General features: G+C 38.5%; 1 protein-coding gene across 50 annotated transcripts in view; it reads left to right on the top strand.

Annotated features, from left to right (window-relative positions):
* TTN (titin) overlaps positions 1-16,914 on the top strand; it is a 323,995-nt gene that overhangs the window by 220,777 nt on the left and 86,304 nt on the right. For all 50 annotated transcript variants that reach the window (XM_089779942.1, XM_089779940.1, XM_089779930.1 and 47 more), the window contains 28 exons: positions 314-456; positions 3,016-3,139; positions 3,709-3,975; positions 4,139-4,236; positions 4,372-4,540; positions 4,637-4,903; positions 5,007-5,273; positions 5,365-5,643; positions 5,745-6,153; positions 6,271-6,395; positions 6,487-6,753; positions 8,044-8,313; positions 8,572-8,874; positions 8,987-9,289; positions 9,908-10,095; positions 10,190-10,304; positions 10,858-11,142; positions 11,359-11,510; positions 11,649-11,796; positions 11,917-12,094; positions 12,192-12,313; positions 12,412-12,699; positions 12,798-13,094; positions 13,200-13,386; positions 15,222-15,337; positions 15,433-15,732; positions 16,162-16,461; positions 16,550-16,655. In XM_089779942.1, the coding sequence (XP_089636068.1) occupies positions 314-456; positions 3,016-3,139; positions 3,709-3,975; positions 4,139-4,236; positions 4,372-4,540; positions 4,637-4,903; positions 5,007-5,273; positions 5,365-5,643; positions 5,745-6,153; positions 6,271-6,395; positions 6,487-6,753; positions 8,044-8,313; positions 8,572-8,874; positions 8,987-9,289; positions 9,908-10,095; positions 10,190-10,304; positions 10,858-11,142; positions 11,359-11,510; positions 11,649-11,796; positions 11,917-12,094; positions 12,192-12,313; positions 12,412-12,699; positions 12,798-13,094; positions 13,200-13,386; positions 15,222-15,337; positions 15,433-15,732; positions 16,162-16,461; positions 16,550-16,655 (6,073 nt within the window). The remainder of the gene's footprint in view (positions 1-313; positions 457-3,015; positions 3,140-3,708; positions 3,976-4,138; positions 4,237-4,371; positions 4,541-4,636; positions 4,904-5,006; positions 5,274-5,364; positions 5,644-5,744; positions 6,154-6,270; positions 6,396-6,486; positions 6,754-8,043; positions 8,314-8,571; positions 8,875-8,986; positions 9,290-9,907; positions 10,096-10,189; positions 10,305-10,857; positions 11,143-11,358; positions 11,511-11,648; positions 11,797-11,916; positions 12,095-12,191; positions 12,314-12,411; positions 12,700-12,797; positions 13,095-13,199; positions 13,387-15,221; positions 15,338-15,432; positions 15,733-16,161; positions 16,462-16,549; positions 16,656-16,914) is intronic.

Genomic DNA, 16,914 nt, shown 5'->3' with positions numbered 1-16,914 from the left:
TGCAATTTCGAAAGGCTCATGCCTTATCTAGCAAGAGGCCTGCAGGACTTGGCAGGGAGACAGATGCACTGCAACATTCCTGCTGACCTTGTTCATTTTGAAGAAACAGGCTCTGCAAATAGGGAATCTCCAGTGCCCAACCCTCCCCCTTAAAAGCCCCAAGTGGCCCCCCTCTAGTTAAGGAATTTAAATAGCTTTGCATTGCCATGTCTCTCTCTCTTGGGAGAAGCCACCATAGAGATTAGTGGGTAGGACAGCAGCCTTTTCTTGATGGAAGTGACTAATGTGAAGATGATTTCTCCCCCTCAACAAGCACGAGTAATTGGTCTGCTCAGGCCACTCAAGGATGTAACAGTGACAGCTGGTGAAACAGCCACTTTTGAGTGTGAGCTCTCCTATGAGGGAATCACAGTGGAGTGGTTCTTGCATGGACAGAAACTGGAACCCAATGATAAGGTAAAGAAACTTCTTGCCACCGGCTTTCTTCCACTCCTAAGTTTCCCCTTTCTTCTTTTCCTCTCCTTCCCTCCCCTCTCTCCTTTATGTCTTATCTCCCTCTTCCCAGCAGTAGAAGCACGAAGACACAGGAATGTGCTGCTATTTTTGGTTATAGAGAGTTCTGACTTACACATACATTTGCATTTTTCTGTAAATAAAGCAGATCTGAAATAGCATGTGTACTTATTATACAAAGAAAAGTTAAAAGGTCTCAGAATATTAGCCACAAAAGTAGAGCTTTTTGTTCCTGAATTGTTGGGAATCACAGCCACAAGGTATATGAAATGGTTCCCCCTAAGGTGTGTTGCAGTTTGAATGAGTTTTATGAATAAATGAAGTTCCTGATTCTTTCCTCTGAATGCAGAGCTGTGGTCCAGTTCTGCATATATGGGGATTAAGACGATTGAAATTCCATTTCAGGAATTTGACCAGGCTTTCCAGATAATTTTCTAGACAGGTTTGCTTGACAAGCATTTCTCACTAGCTATTTTTAACCCTTCTTCAAGTGCTGGCTCTTAGCTCTGAGATTTGAGCTGCCTGGAATGTAGTTAATTGAATATTTGAAGTTTGCCAACAGCAGCAAATGTATGATAAAAATATAAAATACATGTTATGATGTTTAAGATGCACTTATTCAGATACATTCTTTTTTCAAATACTTATTTTTAAGTGTTGCAACTTCAGATCTCTAATTAAACAGAGCAGCTCTATAGAAAAGCACAAGTAAATATGCAAGGAATTATACAAGTTAATGAAATTTCAGTATTTGTAGGAATGCTGGTAGTGCTTCTTTAATGCAAATTGAAGTTTAAATTTTTACGGTAGCTTTTTCATGTATTGAAAAAAGAGTCTTGTTTTGAGTGAGATCTTCCTGGGTTTTACTTAGTTTAGTTAGAATTGTAATTCTTATTGATATACTTAAAAGTCTGCGAACAGTATTGAAATTCTGCCAATTACAGATTTAATAAACCAAGATAAAATTGACTTTCAAATATTGAAATCAAAATGTGCAAGGCTGTTATTCAATGAAGTAGATTAATCATTATTACTGACTTACATAATATAGTAGGAGATACTGATGCTTCAGTATTAAACATTCATGGATGTCATCTGATTCTCCATTTGGGTCACCATATGACTCATTTCAACTACTTAGTGAGATTTCATACCTTAATTCTGATTTTCCCTATGGGCTTCAGCAAAAGATTTGGTTACTCAGGAATATATGTTCAGGCACTGCATGTTAATGTGTTATGAACCACTTATTCCACAATAATCTCTTTAAACACTGTTACATTGTTTCCATGAGTCAAGATGACTTTACAAGAAAATTGGATTTGAGGTTCGACTATTCTTTATCTTAAACTCTCTTGGTCAAGCCAATTTATTACTTCATTTGAACTTCTTTCAGCTAAATGTTTCAAGCATATAAATTTTTGGGAGGAATGTAATGAGTATGCTCAGAAATGACTCCATCTCCTCTGTTTTCCTTCTCAATTTAGACTTCCAGTTTGCCTTCACTTTACCACTGTGTGGTTTGACTTTATACTTTCCTACATATAATTAAAACTAATTCTTTAGGAGATACTTCATGAACCTCACTCTGTCAGTGGACCCTTTTGTGTGGTTATAATGCTGCTGGATCCACTCCTAGAGTACAGGAAGAGCTAAGAGTAGTGTGCTATAACAAATAATTCAAGAGCAGATACAGAATTGGACCATCATAGAGCACTCTCTTCACGACGGGTCCTTAGTTACAAAAATGTAACTGTAATGTTTTACGGTGCATAAAATGTGCTTATAAGAAGAGTTTCAGTTCTTGCTTCTCCTATCGCTCTTACTTCAGACATAGTCACAAAGAATACCCACTTTCCACGATAAATCTATCATCACTGCCCATATTTACTTTAGCATTTATAAGCACCAAATCAAAATAAACTTGGTCTCAAGTAAACACAAAGGAAAATAAATATATTGATTTCTTTATTCCCAATTAGGTCATTAATCTATTTTAAACACACACACTGTGTGTGAAAATGGACATATACTTTTAAAATTATTAGCTATGTGATGTAATTTCTTTAGATTTTGACATATACTTCCTATCATTTGAACATGTGAGAGAAACTAAATACCAGTGCCGGTGTAGATAAGAGGAAAATCTGTCTGTCTGTCTATCTATAACTCAAAAATCTTGGGAGTAATCTGGATACATCATAAAAACAACGAGCAGTCCTGTGGCACCTTAGAGACTAACAAATATATTATATCATGAGCTTTCATGGGTAAAACCCACTTCATCAGATAAGTTGCTCACTGTGTATAAAGCTACAGACTAACACGGCTGCCACTCTGACACTAGATACATCATGTATAGATAGGAGGAAATTGCCCAAAATATGTACCAAAATGAGCAATAATGAAAACCAAATAATAATAACTGAGATAAGTGATATTGAGTGGAAGATCATCATATATATAGTATGGATACTTACAAAATATTTTTTCTTTAATTAGGTTGTCACACGTGCTGAAGGAAGAGTACACACGCTTACTCTTAGAGATGTCAAGTTAACAGATGCTGGAGAAGTGTCATTGACTGCTAAGGATTTCAAAACACAAGCAAATCTTTTTGTAAAAGGTAAGCCAGTTATCATAATTATATCTGTCTAGTGATTATTAGTCCTCATGCAGCAGGAAGTAAATGAACACTATATTAAACTGGATAGATCATACCTAGAATACTGCATAAACTTCTAGTTATCTCAATATTAGGAAAGAGTTGGCAAACTGAAGCAAACTCAGAGAACAGACACAAAAACTATTGCAGTGGTTGAAGGGAATGACTTATAAGAAAAGATTAAAATTACAATACATATATACAGCTTAGCTAAACAAATAAAGATTTGATAATGATTTACAAGGATACAAGAAAATTGTTTATCCTCATCTGTGTGCTTACAATTGTAATAGACTAAAACTAAAGACATGAAAATTTAAAATGAATATAGTGAAGGTCTTTCCAACAGCACAGTCTTTTAGTCTTGCGGATTATTGTGTCAATGGAAATTATAGGAGCCCATCACATGAGAGTAATTTAAAGGTGGATTAGACAGAGCACCTAGGAATGTATTGTATTGAATAATCCTGTATTGATATTTGGGCTAAAGTTATGATCTTCTCTGTCTTTAATTTCTGTGCTTCTTTTAGAACCTCCAGTTGAATTTACTAAACCACTTGAGGACCAGACAGTAGAGGAAGAAGCCACAGCCGTACTGGAGTGTGAAGTATCCAGAGAGAATGCAAAGGTGAAATGGTTCAAGGATGGACAGGAAATTCACAAAACAAAGAAGCATGATATCATTGCCGAGGGTCGGGTCAGAAAACTCATTATTCATGGCTGCACATTAGATGATGCTAGAACATATACCTGTGATGCTAAGGATTTCAAGACTTCCTGCTTCCTGAATGTGGAACGTAAGTCATTGTATAATTTAACCTCTTTGTTGCTATTAATATTATTATTAATAATGCTATCAGCTATAATGATTTGCATAACTATGATTATTCTCAGCTTTGAGATATATATGTATGTATGTGTGTATATATATATTTATACGTATGTATTTTTTTCTGATAGCTCTTCGTGTTGACTTTACAAAGCCCCTTACTGACCTTGAAGTTAAAGAAAAAGAGATTGCTCGGTTTGAATGTGAAATTTCCCGCCCGAATGTCAAGGTCTGTAATATCATGTTTTTTCTATCTAAACAACCTCAATCTGGCATCATTACAAAATAACACAATGCTAAGACTGATGATGCAACATATTAAAATTAATAACAGTGTTACGGTATCAATTTTCTTTAATAATAGGTACGGTGGTTTAAGGATGGCGTTGAAATAAGAAAAGGCAAAAAGTATGACATAATCTCCAAAGGTGCCCAGCGTATTCTTGTGATCAACAAATGTTTATTTGAAGATGAAGCAGAATATGCATGTGAAGCAAAAACAGCTAGAACTTCAGGCATCCTAACAGTTATAGGTAAAACTAAATCTACTCTTAAATATACTGAATATGAAAGGCAAACAATAGCTTGATCATGATTTTAATCAAATGTTTCTAAATTTCTTAATATAGAGGAAGAAGCTGTTTTCACCAAAAATCTTCCCAATATTGAAGTAAATGAAACTGAAACTGTGAAATTCATTTGTGAAGTCTCTAAGCCCGGTGCTGAAGTAACTTGGTTTAAAGGAGATAAAGAATTACCAGAAGTTGGTAGATATGAACAGATCGCTGATGGCCGAAAGAGAATTCTCATAATTCGTAATGCCCGTCTTGATGACGCTGGAGAATACAACTGTAGGCTTCCAAGTACTCGCTCAACTGGAAAACTCAAAGTACATGGTAAGAGAATTACTGTCATAGAAACATCAGATAGATACAGATATGCAATTTTCCTTTCTTTCTTTATACTGAAAAAAAATCTGTTCAACATTTATTTTTACAGAACTTGCAGCAGAATTTATTACTAAACCACAAAATGTTGAAGTACTGGAAGGACAAAAAGCTGAATTTGTCTGCTCAATATCCAAAGATACCTTTGAAGTACAGTGGCTGAGGGGTAATAAGGAACTTGAGGCTGGGGATAAGTATGACATCATTTCAGATGGCAAAAAGAGATTTCTCATCATTAAGGACTCTATTTTAGAAGATGAAGGAAAGTATTCTGTCATGGTTAGTGGAATCAAAGCAACAGCACACTTGAAAGTGATTGGTAAGCTTTGTTCATTTTACTAATGCGTCTGTGCATATTTTGTTTTATTCTTTTAGAGGATGAAAGATGTGATTTTTTTTCTCAATTTCAGAAAAACTCAGGATTATAACTCCACTAAAAGATCAAGTAATCAAAGAGGGAGAAGAACTTGTTTTTAACTGTGAGGTTAATACAGAAGGTGCCAAAGCTAAATGGTATAAAAATGAGGAGCCAATATTCGACAGTCCAAAATCTATCATGGTCCAAAAGGATTTAGTTTACACACTCAGAATCAGAGATGCACACTTTGCAGATCAAGCCACCTATACAGTCTCTCTATCAAATGCCAGAGGGGAACATGTCAAGAGCTCTGCTACGTTAACAGTACATGGTAAGTAACTTGCATTTTAAAATGACAGACATTTAATCATGTCAAATGCTGATTTAAATAAGAATGCAAATGAACCATACTTAATTTTTTCGTTTTAACAGAGGAGGATCTCAAAATTGTTGTCCCTCTTGAAGATATTGAGACAATGGAGAAGAAATCTGTCACATTCTGGTGCAAAGTCAATCGCCTCAATGTAACCCTTCAGTGGACAAAGAATGGCGAGGAAGTTACACTTGACAGACGCATTCTGTACAAAGTTGACAAATACAAACACTCGCTTATCATTAAAGACTGTGGGTTTATAGACGAAGGTGAATACACTGTCACTGCTGGACAAGACAAATCTGTTGCAGAGCTCATCATCACAGAGGCACCTGCAGACTTCATTGAGCACCTTCGTGACCAGACTGTCACTGAATTTGATGATGCTGTCTTTACCTGCCAGCTTTCCAAAGAGAAAGCAAGTGTAAAATGGTATAGAAATGGACGAGAAATCAGAGAAGGCAAAAAGTATGCACATTTTATCACATTTCTCTTATGAAACTTCAAAACACATTTGATGTATTTTGGTATTTGTTCTGTGCTTTAATTCACTTTTTTAACTGACTATCCCTTATCTCCATAAAGGTATCTGTTTGAGAAGGATGGAAATTTACACAGATTAATTATAAAAGACTGTAGACTAGAGGATGAATGTGAATATTCCTGTGGCGTAGATGACAGGAAATCTAGGGCAAGACTTTTTGTTGAAGGTAAGTGCAAAATTAAAAAGGAGCTTCTGCCAGTTCTTAGCAATCAGAAGAAAGATTAAACATTATTCAAATTAACGGGCGTTTATTTCAGAAATCCCTATTGAGATCATCCGACCACCACAAGATATTTATGAAGCTCCTGGCTCTGATGTCATCTTCATGGCAGAGTTAAATAAAGATGGCGTGGAAGTCAAGTGGTTAAGAAATAACATGATTATAGTCCAGGGTGACAAACATCAGATGATGAGTGAAGGAAAGGTCCATAGACTGCAGGTGTGCGAGATAAAGCCTCGTGACCAAGGCGAATACAGATTTATTGCCAAAGATAAAGAAGCTAGAGCTAAACTTGAATTGGCTGGTAAGACATCTCCTTCATCATATTTATCTTATAAAATCTGAGATTAGCGAATAAAGATATTTTCACTACAGGTTGAACCTCTCTAGTCTGGCACCCTCGGGATCTGACTGGTGCCGAACCAGAGAATTTTCTGAACCACAGGAGGTCAATGTTGTCTTTCAGCATTACTAACACTCCCACTGCTGACTGGGCTCTTACAAGACACGTAGGGGTAAATTAGAGCTAACTAACAGCACAGAACACTGAGAGCCAGGACTGGCGGCTGTAAGCAAACTTTATGGAAACATTGGAAACTTGGCCACACCCATGTTAAGCAGACATCTGGCTAACTAAAATCTTGCCAGACCATGGATGTTCTCAGACCAGAGAATGACAGACTAAAAAGATTCAACCTGTTGTTTATGTAACATTTCATATACCTTTTCAGAATGTTGGATTAGAATGTATAGAAAAGGGGAGACTATCTGGAATCTCAGTCAGCTACTTCTCCATGAACACTGGAATTATAATTAATTCAAAAAAGGAAATTGCCAAACTGAAGTATCTATTTGTTTATGAAAAATATACCTTTTTTTCCCAAAGGAAAGAGAAAGGTCATTTCAGTGGGATTACTCACTTGAGTAAAGTTACACATGAGCCCATTTGCAGCATCAGATCATGAAAGTGCATTGAGTTAATGTCCAATAGCAACTCCTTTCTCCCTCTTTGCACACATGCTTAGTATGGCCAAATGGACAGAGAACTGTACTGGGACTCACGAGCCCTGGTTCTATTCTAGGCTTTGTCACTGGTCTGTTAGATGACTTTGAGCAAGTCATTTCACAGCCGTATCAATTTCTCCAGCCTTGTAAAGTGTTTTGAGACACACTAAAGAAAAATTCTGTATGAGAACTAGCTATTATTATTACTTTTGTGCATTTCAGGGTGCCATGCAAAAATGCATAGATCTTGCTTTGTGCCCTTTAAACTCCTCCTGCAATATTCCTCTGTAGTCGATATTGGGGAGCATCTGCTGTGATTTCTGTGTTTTGGTAAGCCAGATATAGGCAGAACAGTTTCTCCCTTGTACTCAGCCACGTCTTGGTCCTGTGCCCATTAAAATCAGCAATAAGTCTCCATTGAATTCAATGCAGGAGCAGGTGGCCAGCAACCCCATGAATATATTAATAGTTTGTTTCAAATTCATATGCCACTCCCATTGCTTTTTCTGAGTTAGAATCTGTAAGCAAGAAGTATATCAAATAGTTTTGAAAACATTAAATGCGCATTTGCCTCACTGGTCTTTTTTAGCTGCCCCAAGAATCAAGACTGGTGACCAGAACCTTGTGGTTGATGTTGGGAAACCTTTGACCATGATTGTTCCATATGATGCCTACCCAAAAGCAGAAGCTGAGTGGGTAAAAGATGAGGAGAGCCTGCCCACACAAACAGTTGATACAACAGCTGATAGCACTACCTTCAAAATTTTTGAAGCAAAGAAATCAGATAAAGGAAGATACAAGATTATACTTCAAAACAAACATGGCAAAGCTGAAGCACACATCAATGTAGATGTAATTGGTAAGCTCTTCATTTATTAAGACCTTGTCTGCTCTAGGTTTTTGTCTGTTTGCAGCTATTGCTATAATATAGCAGTTTAGCTATCTGGGACATGTAGAAAGAAAATGCCATCATTTGCAATGGTAGGGGCTTACCCTAGTTTCCAACAGGAATAAGCTAATCTCTACTATTCATAAGCGTTCCACTTACTCTTTTCTTGTAGATCGAAGTAAAAACAAAGGTGAGGTATACTAAAAATACTTTTCACATAAATTTCAGATGTTCCTGGTCCTGTTAGAAACTTAGAAGTCACTGAAACATATGATGGTGAGGTTAGCCTGGCCTGGGAGGAACCGGAAAGTGATGGTGGAAGCAAAATCATTGGCTATGTCGTAGAAAGACGTGATGTCAAACGTAAAACATGGATTTTGGCCACTGACCATGCTGAAAGTTGTGAATATACAGTTACTGGACTTCAGAGGGGAGGAGTTGAGTACCTCTTCCGAGTAAGGGCCAAAAACAGAGTGGGCACTGGAGAACCAGTGGAAACAGACACACCTGTTGAAGCAAAGAGCAAATTTGGTAAGCCACAATTATAAAAAAACCTCAAAATAATGTTTTTAGTTAGTTTCTGTATCTTTCTTCCCAACATACATTATTGTTTTTCTCCCTTCCTCAATAAAATAACATACAGATGTTCCAGGTCCTCCTCTGAATGTAGAAGTTATTGATGTGAACAGATTTGGTGCTTCACTTACCTGGGAGCCACCAGAATATGATGGAGGCTCTCCCATTACTGGCTATATTGTTGAATTGCGTGACAAAGGTTCAATCAGGTGGGAACCTGCCATGACCACTGGAGCACATGAATTAGGTGTTACCATGACCGATGTTGTGGAAAACAAAGAATACTACTTCAGAATCAGAGCACAAAATCAGATTGGAGTTGGTAAACCAAGTGCTGCTACTCGAGCTGTTAAAATTATGGATCCAATTGGTGAGTATGAAAGTACTGGTAGTACCTGTACTGACTGTTTTATAATATAAAGAAATTATGATCATTCATACAGTGTGTATGTGGGAAAGACAAGGCGTGGATTAAATTTGTGAGGAGAATGTAGTGTAAGCTCAGTTAGCTCTTCCTATTTTTCCTTTTTTGAATACACCAGAAATATTTTGTGATCATTTGGTAAGTCTGCATTTCTCAAACTGTGGGTCCTGACCCCGTAGGGGCTTGCGAGCAACTTAGAGGGAGTCGCGAGCAACATAGAAGCAGGTCATGGTATCACAAAGTTTGAGAACCCCTGTGAAATAATCAGCTCTTAAGAATAACAACAGCAGAGCATTTTCCAAATAATTCTGCTCTGAAATTAGGAATCTCTCTCACTCACACACACACACACACACACACACACACACACACACACACACACACACACACACACACACACACACACACACACACACACACACACACACACACACATATATATGCCTATAAGGAAGGCTTTAAATAATATTTAGGTATCAATGCACCGTATAGTTCAACTTATATAGAGTAACACCAAATTTCCTTTTTCAGTTGATAATATTTAAGTTCTTCAACTTCTTTCAGAAAAACCAAGTCCTCCCATTAACCTCAGTCATTCAGACCAAACTAAGTCATCTGTGCAGCTTACATGGGAGCCTCCTCTGAAAGATGGAGGAAGTCCAATAATGGGTTATATTATTGAAAGGCGAGAAGAGGGAACAGACAACTGGATCCGCTGTAACCCAAGACTTGTCCCTAATCTGACTTATAAAGTAAGGTGGTTCTTTCTCAAATGAAATATTCAGCATGTGTTCATAATATTTAATATGATTTTTAATTTGCAAATGGTTATTTGTTCCTTTTTAGGTAACTGGGCTGAAACCAGGAGCCAGTTATTACTACAGAGTCTCTGCAGAAAATGCAGCTGGTGTATCAGATCCAGCTGAGGCTATTGGGCCACTGACTGCAGATGATACATATGGTAAGCTGTTTTCTTTTAGTTTTAATAGTTATTCTGTTAAGACATAAAGTTGCATCTATTCCAGTGGCAGCTATCAGTACTAAAATCAGGATGCTACTATGCAATGTGCTTCATCAGACATATCTGAGTACCAAAGGTTAGGCCTGACTCAGTGAAATCCTCGGCCAATTCTTTGCTACAACCATCTCTGGAGGTGGGCTAACTCTGCTGTAGGGTTACAGTACAGTTGAACAACAGGATAAGCCGCAATCCTGAGAAAGGAAGATGGCCTTTAAATTAACTACTTACCGAGCGAGGCCTAAAACTTTTAAAAATACATTTAAACTACTAATGGAAGTTAACTAAACAGTAGCAGTTGGGAAGTTTATCTTAAAGGATGCTAAAGAGCACACTAGTACAGAGAAGGCAGGAGTTAGCTGCTGCTGCTGGGCCCAGATGGCTCCTACCTGGCTGCTGGAAGTGGAGTCAGGTAGAGCCTGCTAACTGCAGTATCATTAACAACAACGTAAAAATCAAAAAGGTCTGAAAGTATCCAATTTTTCCCCTTTTCCAGTTGGACCTACAATGGACTTAAGTGCATTTAAAGATGGACTGGAAGTTATCGTCCCAGAGCCACTCAAGATCCGTGTTCCAATCACAGGCTACCCTGTGCCAACTGCAACGTGGTCTGTTGGTGACAAAATTTTAGAAAAGGGTGATCGTGTGAAAATAGAGACATCTGCAGCCTTTGCAGAACTTATTATTTCTCCAAGTGAACGTCCAGACAAAGGCATTTATACCTTGAAATTAGAAAACCCTGTGTCATCCGTTTCAGGAGAAATTGATGTTAATGTCATTGGTAAGCAGGCAAAAGCCTCCTTTTGGGTATTTAAATTATAACAATAACTTTTAATCAATATCTTGCAAAATCTTAAGATAGTTATACTATGAGAAACCATGTATTATCACAGGGGAGTGTCTTAAGTAGCCAACATCTTGCAATAAATAGATGCCATAGAAACCATGGTAAATTATTGATGGAAGGACAAATTAACACAATATCTGTCACTTCCAGCTCGCCCAAGTGCACCAAGAGAACTAAAAGTGATAGACATGAGCAGGAACACAGTGCAATTGACATGGGAACCACCAGAAAATGATGGAGGAAGTCCAGTGACTGGCTATCTTATTGAAAAACGTGATATAAGCCGGAAAACATGGACCAAAGTAAGTTTTTTGTTTTGTTTTTGTGATTACACTTAGTTGTCACTTCCTATAATTGTTTCCATTTGTACTGCAGAAGTTTGGTCATTTGCTATTTGGGAAGGAATTCTAGAAATAAATTAGAGCATTTCTTTTTCTCAGGTTCTGGATAATGTTGTTGACCAAGACTTCACTGTACCCGATCTCATCCAAGGAAAAGAATATTTGTTCAGAGTTTCAGCACGTAATAAATGTGGACCAGGAGAGCCTGCATATATTGATGAACCTATAAATATGTCAGCACCAACAAGTAAGTACTCATCTTTATGTTTCTACCATTTTATTGCCTTCGCTTTTATATAATATTCGGGGGGGAAAATCTGTCTCTCAGAATGGTTTCTAAGATCCTATATATCTTTCATTTTCATAGCGGTGCCTGATCCACCAGAGAATGTTAAATGGAGAGACCCAACATCTAAAAGCATCTTCCTATCATGGGATCCACCTAAGTATGATGGTGGATCACGCATCAAGGGTTATCTGGTAGAAAAATGCCAACGTGGTACTGACAAGTGGGAGCCCTGTGGTGAGCCTGTTGCTGAAACAAAGTAAGCATTTTACGTTCCAGAATCAGAGGGAATGTCATTTTAATTAACTAAAATATTCAGCTCTTGCCATTTTAAATATTGGTTTTATAACTGACAGAATGGAAGTACCAAAACTTAAAGAAGGTGAATGGTACTCATACCGGGTTAAGGCTTTGAATAAACATGGAGCAAGCAAACCAAGCAAGCCAACAGATGAGATCCAGGCTGTGGATACAAAGGGTAATTCTTTAAATAAATGAATTAAATCCATTATATTTTTTCTAATATTCTTCATAACACTGTTTTTATAACAATATTTTGATTTTCTCTTGAATCAGAGGCCCCAGAAATTTTCCTAGATGTGAAACTTCTGGCTGGACTGACTGTGAAAGCTGGAACTAAAATTGAGCTACCAGCTACAGTAAAAGGAAGGCCTGAGCCTCGAATTACTTGGACCAAGGCTGATAAAATTCTGAGACCTGACGATAGAATTAAGATTGAAACCAAACCCAACCATTCCACAGTCATCATTGCAGACAGCAAGAGAAGTGACAGTGGCACCTATATTATTGAAGCTGTAAATTCCAGTGGGCGTGCTACTGCTGTTGTTGAAGTTAATGTTTTAGGTATATTATATTTATCAAATTTATTTTAAATCAACATAAATGAAGCCAACCATATAAGCACCAGAGATGTTATTAATATTCATCTGTGTCATCTATAGATAAGCCCGGACCACCCGCTGCATTTGATATATCAGATATTACAAATGAATCCTGTTTCCTGACATGGAATCCTCCTCGAGACGATGGCGGATCTAAAATCACAAACTATGTTGTTGAGAGAAGAGCTACAGACAGTGAAGTCTGGCACAAGATGTCATCAACTATTAAGGGGACAAACTTCAAAGCGACAAACTTAATCTCTCAGAAAGAATACATCTTCCGAGTCAGTGCTGAAAACATGTATGGTGTTGGGGAGCCGGCTGTACATAGCCCCATCATTGCTAAATATTCATTTGGTAAGCTAACTAATTTGATGTTCAGTTTCTGGGCACTATTACAGAAAATGTATAAATGTACAAAAGTGGTTATATATTGAAATATATATTTATGAATTTGTATAGATCCACCAGGGCCTCCAACAGGTGTCACACCTTCTGAAGTCACTAAGGATTCTGTGACCTTAACATGGTGCGAACCAGATGAAGATGGCGGCAGTCCAATCACTGGTTATTGGGTTGAGAGATACGATCCTGATCACGACAAGTGGATAAGATGCAATAAGATACCAGTGAAAGATACAACATTCAAGTATGATACTATCAGTGTAGCTTTGTAAATGGTACCATAAATACAGATTAATGTAGCACTGACCTTTTCAACAAATATAATATTTTCTCGTTCTTTTTTTTTTTGCTGTCCTAAATGTAGAACAAACTAATATTGGATGGCATGCTTTCTCTTTCAATAACTAATTTTAATCAAGAATTCCTTTATGAAAGATGAAGACTCTTCTATTCTTTTTCTTGTTATGCCAAATGGAATACAGGCAGTCCCCGACTTACGTGGATCCGACTTACGTCGGATCCCTAGATACGAACGGGGTGAGGCAACTCCCGGCACATGCACAGCAGCATTCCCGGGGCTCGCTCACCTGGGTCCTAGGATCCTCCTCCTCCTCGGGCTGGCTCCGACTGGGGTCCCGCAGAGCTGCCGGGCAGAGGAAAAGTGCCTCCCCCTGCCAGCAACAGGCTGCCCCCTCCCCTGAGCAACAGGCTGCCGAACAGACAAAAGCAGCCCCTCCTCCCCCTATACATGCCGGGCTCCCGGAGCGCAGCAGCGTCCCCGGGGCTCGCTCACCTGGGTCCTAGAATCCACCTCCTCCTGCTCTTCGGCTGGCTCCAACTGGCCTCTGCCTGCAGCAGCTGGCCACAGGGACAGGGATCCCCCAGAGCTGCCGGGCAGAGGAAAAGTGCCTCCCCACGCCCGCTGCCCCCCCCCCCGCAGCCTCGCATCCTGCACGCCTCCCCCTTCCCCCCTGCCAGCAACAGGCTGCCCCCTCCCCTGAGCAACAGGCTGCCGAACAGCAGACAAAAGCAGCCTCTCCGCTCCTCCTCCCCCTATACATGCTGGGCTCCCTGGGCAAAGACTCCACCAAAACAAACAAAGTGCTGGCCTCATTGTGTTAGCAAAAAAAGGACCCTCCTCCTAGAACCCTGGGTGGTGTGTGGAAATAAAGCTATTAGCTCAAAGCATGGTGCAGAGCTGTTTGGTATTTGATGAGTTACTCCTTTAGTCCTGAGTTTGTCACAGGGACAGAAATAGATGTGAAATCTTCTGAACAGGGGAACAGACAGCAAAACAAACATTAGAGGGGAGTTAACCTTTCCCTATGCTATCCAAAACTAAAAAAAATGTTTGGCTAGAGTTTCCCCTACAATATGTACCAGTTCCGACTTACATACAAATTCAACTTAAGAACAAACCTACAGTCCCTATCTTGTACGTAACCCGGGGACTGCCTGTAGTTACTTTCTCTAATGCATTGCTGAGTACCTGTGTGATTGCCCATCAGTTATTCTCAAAGTTGGAGCCATTTCCTTTACAGGAATCAGATCACACAGACATTCTGCAGCATTTGTATGTAGCTAACAATCTTCAAATCCAGGTAGCAAAAATATTGGGCAAGTCTCCAACATTAGTTTTCTGTACAAAAGTGTAATAATCTGCTGTTATCAAGAAGTACTGAAGAATAGCACATGCATGTGGACACAAAATTTGAAAGGCTATTGAACAAATGAGTTCCAGCCAAGAAGGAACACTAAAAGACAATAAAAATAGGATCTTTATACACATTAGGAGCAAGAGAAAGACAAAGGAAAGTGTAGGTTCTGTACTTAGCAGGGGGCTGGATTTGATGCCTCTCGATGTCCTTTTTAATCCTACATGCCTATGATTCTAGTGTCAGTATATCATTTAGTATCTTTAATCAATACCATTTAATATCACATATTTAACAGTAGCTAAGAATTTGGGGGATTTTATATATGTAGTAGTATAATGACTTTAAAAACACAATACTAAGCATGCATAAATACATGGGTTTGGTTTTATTGCTAAATATACATTTCATACCCAATTAACAGAGTTAAAGGTCTTATCAACAAGAAGAAGTACAAGTTCCGTGTCTTGGCAGAGAATCTTGCAGGACCTGGCAAACCAAGCAAAGAGACAGAGCCAGTCCTAGTGAAGGATCCCATTGGTATTTTGAACACACTTCTTTCATAATTTAATTTAACATAGAATACATTATTTCCTTGGTATTAAAGTCTATATTATTATTTAATTTGTGTCTAGATCCCCCATGGCCCCCTGGCAAGCCAACTGTGAAAGATGTTGCCAAAACATCATTATTCCTTCAGTGGACAAAGCCAGAACATGATGGAGGTGCAAAGATTGAGTCTTATGTCATTGAGTTACTAAAAACTGGAACAGATGAATGGGTAAGAGTGGCAGAAGGTGTCCCCTTGACTGAACATTTCCTCAAGGGACTTATGGAGAAACAAGAATACTCATTCCGCGTAAGAGCTGTGAACAAGGCTGGGGAGAGTGAGCCCAGTGAGCCCAGTGACCCTGTGTTATGCAAAGAGAGACTGCGTGAGTAGTATTTAAATTATATTATTCAAATACACATTTTACAGTTTTAAAATAAAAACTCAGTCTAAACTAGGCCTTCATGATTAGCCAACAAGTAAGCTTATAAATATTGAAATCTATCCTGTATCCAGTGTTCCTGTAAGATGTGCACTTGTGCAGCCACTCAGTAGTGATTCAAATGCTGCCCAGATGGTTAGCAAAGCATCCACAGCTAGGTTTTTGGTTTCTAATGGTGGTGCACATTCGCACATGCCTCAGTGCACATAAAAATGCATTCCACACATGGACGAAAAAGATTACAGGGAACATTACCTGCACCCTCTGTAAAAATGTAACTTTATAATAAGCCCAATATTATTTCATGTCTTCTGGACATCTGAGAGGAGAAACAGAAAAAAATTGTTTTTCTTTCTTTTACAATTTTTATAGACCCTCCTTCACCACCTCGATGGCTTGAGGTTATTAACATTACTAAGAACACTGCTGATCTTAAATGGACAGTACCAGAAAAAGATGGGGGTTCCCCAATTACCAACTACATTGTTGAAAAGAGAGATGTGAGACGGAAAGGCTGGCAAACAGTTGATACAACAGTAAAAGACATCAAATACACAGTGACTCCACTCACTGAAGGCTCTCTCTATGTGTTCCGTGTGGCTGCCGAAAATGCAGTGGGACAGAGTGACTATTGTGAAATTGAAGATTCAGTTCTCGCTAAAGACACCTTCAGTAAGTTTTCACATTTGCATGTTTAGTAGTTACTATAGACAAAGTTTTGGGACTTCTTTTCTCCTAAGATGGATATTTTGTTTTTTAGCTACTCCTGGACCTCCATATGCTCTTACAGTGGTTGAAGTGACCAAGAGACATGTTGACCTAAAATGGGAACCACCTAAGAATGATGGTGGCAGACCAATTCAAAGGTAAGATAATACAGATTTGTATAGCATTAGCAGCACAATAGGTGTGTAGATGTGTAGATATGCAGGAAGACAAGATTCTTTTCTCAAAACGCTTAAAATCTAGACAGACAAGGTATAAATGGAGAGAGAGGATGGAATCTCAAAGGGAAGGAGTCTGGTCATGTGTGTTAAGGCTATGAGTTCAAGAAGCAGGAGATCGTATATGACATAATTTGCTATTCAATAAATATTGAAGCATCAGGGTTATATGATGGAATCA

This window comes from Pelodiscus sinensis, chromosome 7 (assembly GCF_052426305.1).
Source record: "Pelodiscus sinensis isolate ZL-2025 chromosome 7, ASM5242630v1, whole genome shotgun sequence".
In the NCBI taxonomy this organism is placed as follows: domain Eukaryota; kingdom Metazoa; phylum Chordata; order Testudines; family Trionychidae; genus Pelodiscus; species Pelodiscus sinensis.
Note: the sequence above shows the minus strand (reverse complement) of the source record. Positions and strands in the feature narration are given on the sequence as shown.